The sequence below is a fragment of the Microtus ochrogaster genome, unplaced genomic scaffold (genome assembly GCF_000317375.1).
Source record: "Microtus ochrogaster isolate Prairie Vole_2 unplaced genomic scaffold, MicOch1.0 UNK1, whole genome shotgun sequence".
Classification (NCBI taxonomy): Eukaryota; Metazoa; Chordata; class Mammalia; order Rodentia; family Cricetidae; genus Microtus; species Microtus ochrogaster.
The window spans coordinates 2,772,861-2,782,495 of NW_004949099.1; the positions used below are offsets into that span (position 1 = coordinate 2,772,861).

At 47.8% G+C, this 9,635-nt stretch overlaps 1 protein-coding gene across 1 annotated transcript in view; it reads left to right on the forward strand.

Annotated features, from left to right (window-relative positions):
* Positions 1-9,496, forward strand: part of Ruvbl1 (RuvB like AAA ATPase 1) — a 40,007-nt gene extending 30,511 nt beyond the window's left edge. Inside the window, exons 9-11 of the mRNA XM_005364846.2 lie at positions 4,412-4,514; positions 8,380-8,471; positions 9,142-9,496. Coding sequence (XP_005364903.1) covers positions 4,412-4,514; positions 8,380-8,471; positions 9,142-9,301 — 355 coding nt within the window. The 3' untranslated portion in view covers positions 9,302-9,496. The remainder of the gene's footprint in view (positions 1-4,411; positions 4,515-8,379; positions 8,472-9,141) is intronic.
* Positions 9,497-9,635: the final 139 nt, after the last annotated feature.

Sequence of the window (9,635 nt, forward strand, 5' to 3'; positions counted from 1 at the left end):
AGAGAGAGAGAGAGAGAGAGAGAGAGAGAGAGAGAGAGAGAGAGAGACATGAGAGAGAGGCCCCAAGAGCACTAAGGCAGCTGCTTATATTGGGATTGGTACACGGGTCGCCCTGTGATTGGCTGCCACAATCAGCTGACATCAGACTGCATCGTGATAGGCCCAAGGACCCTTATCCACCGCGCATGCGGGAAGCAGGGGACATACAGCTCTCAAAGGCATAGCCAAAAACGGATTGTTTATAACCAACAAGACAGGATGTCGGCGCCATCTTGTAATGGCGATCTTGTCCGGCTCGCGACACATAGTGTGGAATATTTAATGGCACATGTCATCTGTGCATTCCTCAGCTGACGGGCAGTAGTTCTTTTGGCTGTGATGAGTGATGCTGCTGTGGACATCTGTGCACACCTATGTAGACATAGTTGTGACTTCTGTGGGGTATGTCCCTAGGAGAATGGGTGCTGGGTTAAGTAGTAACTGCTCAGCCTTTTAGCAATGATGACTCTTCCCGAGTCACTGCCCTCTTTACACCCCACCAGCATTGGGCGGAGTTCCATAAGCCCATTCTTCCAGCACTCCCCAACATCTGTCTTTCCAGTTAGAGCCACCAGCCAGTGGGGTATGCGGCACACTAGTTTGACTTATGTTTCCTAATGGGTGGTGGGAAGTTGAACATTTTATTTTTCTAGTCACTTAGAAGTCTTTGGAGAAATGCTTGCTCATGTCCTATGCCTATTTATTTCCTTGTAACAGAGTTTCATATATCCCAAGCTGGCTTCAAATTTATGCTGTGTAGCCCAAGTTGATGACTTGGGATTCCATATGTGCCCAGTTTTCATTTAGGTTGTTTGTCTTTATTCTTAAACAGTAAATATTCTTTATGGCCTGGTACCTTTAATTCCAGCACTCAGAAGGTAGAGACGTGGATTTCTGTGAGTTTGAGGAACAGAGTGAGTTCCAGGACAGCCAGGGATACTGACTCTAATTTTAGGACTAGGAGTTCAGCTCAGTAGAGTACTTGCCTTGTATGTCCAGTACTATGGTTTTCATCCTGCCCCCAGTAACAAATTCCAGTCCATCTTGAAGTCCAGCCTGCCTGCCTTTGTTTTTTTTCCCAAGAGTCTACAGTTCAGCTCTTGGTTCTTATAAATCATTTGGGTTTAATTTTTGTGCATAGTCACAGAAGGGTCAGTTCTACATCACAGACATAGAAATGTCCAGCTGTCACAGAACCATTCATTGAAATGATCATCCTTGAAAAAATATTTATTGTGTATGTGCATCATATATGTGTGTGCAGGTGCTACAGAGGTCAGAGGATGTTGCATACCCTGAAACAGGTACAGGTGGTTCTGAACCACCTGGTGTGGTATTGGGAACTGAACCTGGGCCCTCGAGAAGAACAGTAAGCTCTCTTAATTGCAGAGACATTCCCCAGACCCAAATGATCATTCTTATCGAGTGGCATTGGCAACCAAGTCATATGGTTGTCCTTTTAAAAATAGTGTCATTGTGTCCACTGGGCTGAGGTCAGGAGCCTGTCAAGAAGTTGCCTATTGCTTGGGTGTTTACTGTGTTTCAGCCATCAGAAAAGCCTTGTGTCACCTGTGTCCTTGGCATTGTAGATTACAGAGAACAACAGTGGGCACTGATCCTCAGGTGCTGTTCTACCTATGAACATCTGGCAATACCTGGGGACGTTTTTATTTTTCATGACTCAGCGCTTTGGGTGTCACAGTGCATAATACAGCCTCTGACAGAAAGTATGGGGTCCAGAAGTCAGTAGTGGCATGGTACAGAGCCCAGAGTTTAGGCAGAGGAGTGTTAAAAAGTGTATGGACTATTTGCTCAAGTGAAAGCTGTTTGTAGAGATCCAGTGTATCCTGTAGAGGCATGGTACCCAAGCTCAAGGGGCGCTGGGCATGTAGGCTCACCACCCAGGCTGTCTACCTAGAAGTGTGGTATTCATTAGAATACATTTATTAAGAAGTTTGTAGTAAGATGAGGGTCTGCTCTGTTCCTAGTTCAGTGCTGGCTCTGCAGATGCCACTGAACAGTGTCCCTGTGTCTCATATGGGAGTCCACAAACAATTTCCCATGAATGTATTCTCTAGAAGAATCTTTGTGCTTCAGATTCATCACTTGAATGATTAAATAGTAATTGGCAGTTCTTAAATTTTTTTTTTTTAATACTCTTTGGCTCGTCAGGAACCACTCCCCAGCTACCAGATAAATCACATGGAGTCTTACTCTTTCTTATGAATGCCTGGCCTTAACTTGGCCTGCTAGCTTTTCTTAAATTATCCCATCTACCTTTTGCCTCTGGGCTTTTACCTTTCTCTATTTCTGTATATCTTTTCTTTCCTTTTTTTCTCTGTGCTTTTCTGTGTAGCTGGGTGACTGGCCCCTGATGCTTTCCTCCTTTTCTTGCTCCTCCCCCAGGTTTCTCCCCCTATTCATTCTCTCTGCCTGCCAGCCCCGCCTATCCTTTCTCCTGCCTTGCTGTTTGCTGTTCAGCTCTTTATTAGACCAATCAGGTGTTTTAGGCAGGCAAAGTAACATGGCTTTGCATAGTTAAACAAATGCAACATAAAAGAATACAACACATCTTTGCATCATTAAACAGATATTCCACAGCATAAATGAATGTAACACATCTTAAACTAATATTCCACAACACTTAGTGACTTCTGAGTGGTCTTTTGGTTTAAGATTTAGCTTTGATGGACTCAGCCATACGAAAGCTCATTAACCACATTTGTGTAGGCTGTCTTCTGAGGGCTACTGGAGGGCACTTCATTGCTCACACACGCTCTTCCATGACATTATCTTATGTGTATAAATGTCTTGCCTCCCTGTGTCTATGTACCACATGTATGCAGGAGCCTGTGGAGTCCAGAAGAGGACATTGAATCCCCTGGAATTGGAGTTACAGGTGGTTGTGAGCCATCATGTGGCTTCTGGGAACCAAACAACAGGTCCTCTTCAAAAGCAGCCAATGACCTTAGCCACTGAGCTGTCCACCAGCCTGTTTCCTTTCCTCAAAAACAGGACTCCTGTAGCCCTTAAGCATTCAGTCCCATCTCCCACTCCGACCACAGCAGACCTCAGTGGCTTCTGTGGATGTGGCCGTTTGTTTCCTGGCACACAGTCTGTACCATTGTCCTGTGTCTGGCTTGTTTTTCTTAGTGGGTTTCCAGTTTATCCTGTGCTGCCACACACCTCACTTCCATTTATCTTTATAATAAATGTACACTGATACTTAACTGGTTAAAAAGAATTTCAAAATAGATGTTTGAATATTTTTTTCTTGCTTGCACCTCTTTTTCTTCTTCCTTCCTTTTTTGTGTGTCTGTGTGCACATTCTCACACCACATAGCACTGCACACTTGTGGAGGTTCTCACTTTGCTCCATGTGGGCTCTGGGAATTGAAATCGGACTATTAGGCTTGGTAAACCCCATTACCTGCTGAGCCGTGTCACCGGTCCTGAAACCACATATTTTGATATTAACAATTAAATTGAAGTGACATGCCTTGTTCTTTGTTATCCTTTGCAGTTGTGACTGGGCTCAAGATGCTAGGGAGGCTGATGGCCACCTATGTTAGGATGGCCTGCTCCAGAGGCCCACAGCTATTGAGCTCCCATGGCTACAGCCAGGCTTGCCTGAAGAGCACCAGTGTTTGCCCAGCGTGTGTCGCATCAGGCAGCTGGCACAGACCTGGCAGGTTGGCAGGCCTCCTTGCCTGGCTGTTGACAAGGGCTTGGCTAAGGGTTGAAGAAAAAAACAAAGGATGTAATTGGACAATTCTTGGGAAGAAAAGAGTGAATGTTAGGGAAAACATTTGTGCCTCATTGGTGACCAAGGAAATGCAACTCAATCAAGGTGTTCCCCTTTTTCTTTTTCTAAATCACTAAAGCAAAAGATATTTAGGAATTCAAATGCTTGGTTCTAACTATGATATTGGGCAGCTGGGTTACTCATGTAGCTTTGTTGGCTGGCACAGTCATCCATTCCTCAGACCCTTGAGCTGGTCAGCATGGTGATAGTTTCAGAGGAAATTCACTAATGTGTGCTGTCAAGTAAAACTTAAGCATGCTTATTAAGACTGAAACAACAAACAAAAACAGAAAAATGCACACATTGGCAGTGTAACTATGAGACATTCATTGAAAGTATGGCAGATAGTTTTTTGTTTTTGTTTTGTTTTGTTTTTGTTTTTGGTGTGTTCTTCCTTCCCAAACTTTCTGTTTCTGGAATAATTAAGCTATTCCCCTGGGCCACCTGACCCTGATGCTCAGGGATGCTAGCGACCTACCCTGTGCTGTGAATGCCTCTACTCATGTGTATGTTGTCCAGGATCTCAAGAGTTCCTTGGGGTAATGGGAGTGATTTTGGCCCTTGTAGGGGCACCGAGGACATCACCTCTCCACACGGCATCCCACTGGACCTGCTGGACCGGGTGATGATCATCAGGACCATGCTGTACACACCACAGGAGATGAAGCAGGTAAGCTCCTGAGCCTCCCATTCACTCCTCTTTCTGCCCACCTCTGACCTCTTAGCCTCGGCCTGGCTTTTGTTTACCAGTCTGAACAGGTCCCAGTGTCCTTGAGGCTCTGGAAGATGGGTCATTTTGAGTGGACATTCTCAGATGAGTTAGAACCTCTGTTCCCTGTGGTCTGGTCCCTCTACTCTTGTGGGAAGGGGGAAAGAAAACATGGACTTGATGGCCACTGGATGACATCAGCCTGAAGAAGGGACAAGTATGACGTAGTTTCCTGATGTGGTAATGCATACCTGCAATCCCAGCACTTGGGAGGATGAGACAGGAGTAAGATCCTGTCTCAAAAGGACATAGCAGTTGGTGGTAATGGCATACTTTTAATCCCAGCACTAGGGAGGCCGAGGCAAGCAGGCAGGTGGATTTCTCTGAGTTCAAGACCACCTAGTCTAGCGTTCCAGGACAGCTGGGGCAGTTACACAGAAAAACTCTGTTTCAGATAAAAAACAAACAGAAAACAAAACAAAAGGGAAACAAGCAAACAACCACTCTGGGGCTGTAGCTTGTTGGCAGATAGATTTTCTAGGATGCATAAAGCCCTGGTTTGGGTCCCCAGAACCATATAACCTGGGCTTGGTGAAGCTTGTGTGTAATCCCAACACTAGAGAAATGGAGATGGGAGGAGTCTCTTAGCTAATAGTGAGTTGGAGGCTAGGCTAGATAGACTTTAAGGAAAACAAAAACTTAGACACATGAGACTACTGAGGTTAGCTTAAACAGCTGTCCTATGGTTATAAAGCTGGCTAGTAGCGAGGGCAGGACAAGATGCCTGGCGCATTCAGGGGTGTGTGGCTCCTCTCTTCTGGGCACACTCGGAAACTGTGTGTTCTCCTGTGGCCTGTGCAGTGTGGCCCTGTCAGTGCTTCTCCCTGGTGGCTCTCCGGGTTGTCTTGGTGGCACACCAGCAAGTCTGGTGTCTCCATAACCAGCCACTTGTGTACCTGATTTAGGAGATCACCTCATGGCCCTTGTGACAGTATCTTTCAGTTACTGTGTGACAGTCTTGGAGATAATCAACCTAAGTACGGAAAGGTTTATTTTGGAACATGGTTTCAGTGGCTTTAGTTTGTCATTTGACCCTGTTGCTTTGAGCTTATAACTATATCATGGGGAGGACATATAGCACAGGTGGCCGCTTACCTCATAGTGGCCTATAAACAGAGAGCTAGGAGAGACCTGGGATCCCAGTTCCTTCTGAGAAGGCACATCCCTCATGGCCTGACTTCCTCCCACTCATCCCTGTGTCTTGAAATGGTCATTACCTCCCAGGCCGATGCCAGGGTGGCCACTCATCAGAAGCAGAAGCAAAACCAAACTGCAGACCAAGAAGCGCTTGCTGTTGAGTCGTGCCACGAAGTGACATTCGCTCCTCTGTGGCTCCCTGCCTGGCTGAGTGGCTTGAGCACCTGGCACTTGTGGTGGCTGGTCTTGATTGTCAGCTTGACACACCTGGGAAAGAGGGAGCCTCCGCTGGGAAATTGTCTCCATCCAATTGGCCTGTAGGCATGTCTGTGGGGCATTTTCTTGATTACCAATTAATGTAGGCTGGACCAGCCCACTGCAGGCAGTGCCATTCCTAGGAATTCCTAGGTGGACCTGGGCTGTATAAGAAACTAGCCGAACAAGAGCCCAGGATCTGCACGGTAAGCAGCACTCCTCCATGTCTTTGCTTCAGTTCCTGCCTCCAGGATCCTGCTGGAGTTCCTGCCCTGGCTTCCCTGGACAGTGTCCTATAATCTATGAGATGTGATAGACTTTTCCTCCCCAATCGCTTTGATCATGTTTTATCACAAACTAGAACAGTGCTTTCTCTGGTAAATGAGAGCCCTACCTTTGGTTTTGAGACATTGTCACTCAGATGTCACAAAGAGAACTCTCTCTTTGCTTTGCAAAATTATCACATGCATTCTGTGTGATAGTGACAGGACCAGGACACCATCATCCTCAGCTGCATCATGGTCCGCTCCTAGGGTCTTTGACAACAGCTTTCTGATAACTAAGTGGTAGAGCTGGTCCCATCCAGAGTCGCTCACCTTGGAGCTACAGGCGGAGCTCCTCTAGAATGAGTGCTCTGTCTCCCCTCATACTGGTGCTGTGATTGACAGGCCTGCTTGGGCCAGTGTCCAGGCTTCTGTTAGTGGCTGCCTGTCTGAGTCTTGCTTTGGCCTTGATGGCTTCAGGGATCCCCTCAGCCTTTTGCTGGAGTTAAGGCCGGTTTTACACAGACAAATTTAACATGTGAAGGGTGCCACTAGCGCTGACACCTCATAAACATCCCTGCAGCTTATTAAATGAGTAAAGAGCTCATCCATGAGCTGCCTGTTTCCAAGCAGCTGAGGTAGGCGCTCCCATGATTGTTCTGGCCTGTTCTAGAGACAGTGAGAGCAGATATCTCTGCATTATGGAAGGAAGCCAAGGCACAGATCCAGTACAACAGAGAGGTCTGGCTGGCCCTCCCCTCAGCCAGCCTCTGGCCTTTAGTGTGTGTATCTGTCTGGAGTTGGCAGCACTAGGGATGGACCTAGGACTCTATGTGTGCTGAGAGCATGCCCTGCACTGATGTCCACTGATGTGCCCAGTCCCTCATGTAGCTCCAGAACACGCCTGAGCAGCCATGTTTGCCGTTGGCCCTAGGTCTTTCTTATCCAGCTTTTGGTCACAAGTCCTTGAGTCATGTAGCTGACTGATGGAGCAGAGCAGCGTATCCTTTCTAGCTTTCTTTCCACAGCTCTTGAACCCATCTGGTGTCTTAGGCCGCTCTGCTGTTGGACCTGATAGCTGCACCTGTGTAGATGATCACATCCTGACCCCTGAGGAGCACAGCAGATGTGTTTGTGGCCTCTGTAGTGTTGGGGCCGTGTTTGAACCAGTCAGGTGGTCCCCCGCCCCAATTCTGCTCTTACAGCCTTGTCTGGATGAAGGTAGCACCAGCAGTGGTGGCCTGTGAAGTGGCCACCTCTTAAGAATGCATGCTAGCCTGCTGACCTCAGCTCCAGGCAGCTCACAGTGACAGGCAGCTGAAGGCTGCTGACCACAACAGAGTCTCAACTGTCAGCCTCAGCCATCTCGAGCCTCCACTCCCCTTTTCTCTCTCCAGAGTCTGGTATTAGGACTCAGTGTCTTCCCGTTCCTGGGCCTCTACTCTGGCTGTTTTTACGGCTTTAATTTAAACAGCGGCTTCTTGATATCTTGTTTACGAAGCTGCCAGAGTGAAAAATTCCTGTATTATATGAGGCTCGAAGTCCTCGAGTTATCTCAGCCCCGCAACACACAACATCATTATCCTACTGGCCCTTATCACTCAGTGCTGCTGTGCCTGTGGGACCCCGTGCCACTGCTGCCGCATCTCACAGCCTGCTGGTCGCCCCTCCAGCCTCACCAGGATACTCAGTGCAACAAGCATTAGGCTCTTGATAGATTAGATATTTCAGCGATGTTAGGAGGCTGGTAAATCTCTTAAAGTAACTTTTTTTTTGATTTATTTAACCATAGTATTTATCAAGCAAATAAAAAATGTCTTCTCTTGCTTGAGTGCTCAAAGGTGATAGTACCCAAGCTGCCAGGAGAGGTTGGAGCCTTGAGGGCAAAGCTAGGATTGGTCCTAGTTCTCTTTAACAGTGGAGAGGGCTAGAGGAAGCTGTGAGCTACACTGGCATGAGGGTACCCTTGTAACAACATTCAGGTGGACTGTGACTAGGGCATGTTATCCCCAGAGATGCAGGCCAGCAGTGAACACAGCAGTGCTGGTGGCCATCAGCAGGTCAGACAGTGTACAGAGTTGAAGCACTTAATCATGTTGTTTTCTCCAAAGATCATTAAGATCCGAGCCCAGACGGAAGGCATCAACATCAGCGAGGAGGCGCTTAACCACCTGGGGGAGATTGGCACCAAGACCACACTGAGGTATGCTGTGCCAGGTAGCAGCGTGCTGGGGCCCTTCTACTGTGCCAAGGGCCTTCCCCAGGCACTGAGCTGAGTGCCAAGGATCTAGAAATGAGTTTTAGATCCCAGTCTCTAGCAAGCCCACCATGGAACTCAGTGGGCAGCCCAGGGAATCAGTGCATGTGCAGTGTTCTCTAGTCTGTTCTGCCAGAGCTCAAAGACAGGGTCTGGAGAAGCTAGTTCTTCAGACCCTGAGCCCTCCCTGTGTCCCTTGAGTATGTGCTCTTGTTCCTGAAGGAAGAAACTAGCAGCTGTTTGAGTGAACTTTCACAGATTGGCTTTCCATGTCTTGGACCAGCATGAACTTTGGGTTGCCTGTGTTGATTTCCCTGCTTGTTAACTAACAGTCCCCATCTAAGTTGGCACTGTCCGCCCTGCCAGGGTGTGTGGGCATCAAAGTGTTAGACTGTCAGCAGACCTGGAGTCCCCTCCTTTGCAGGGGTGAGAAGAGCACTTGTCCCCCGGTGTTCCCCACCTCAGTTGTAATGGGCGGTGGAAGTCCTCCTTTGCTTCCTTTCCTCGGGTTCACTCCGGCTAGACTGTTGCAGCCGTGCCAGCAGTGTCCACGCTGCCTGCTGACTCTGGGCTCCCTTCAGTGGCCCCCTGTTCACTCCTGTGCTATCTGCTGTAGGTATTCAGTGCAGCTGCTGACCCCAGCCAACCTGCTGGCCAAGATCAACGGGAAGGACAGCATTGAGAAGGAGCATGTGGAAGAGATCAGTGAACTCTTCTATGATGCCAAGTCTTCTGCCAAGATTCTGGCTGACCAGCAGGACAAGTACATGAAGTAACATTGGGTTGGGAGGTGCACCCAGAGGACAGACCCCACACCGTGGACAGGGCCTTGAGTCAGGCAAGCTTTGCAGCGTTGTTGGCTCTGTGTGGAAACAATCTTTCTAAGTTACCAAACCTCCATGACTGCTTGGAAGGAACCCTTCCTACCTGGCTTGTTTTCTAATAAAACTAAGTAGATTATTTTGATTATACCTCTCTTTTTAGGTGTTTATGTTTGGATGTGTGTGTGTGTGTGTGTGTGTGTGTGTGTATGTATGTATGTGTGTGTGTGCTCGTGTGTGTGTGTGCTCTGTGTGTGTGTGTGTGTGTGTGTGTGTGTGTGTGTGTGTG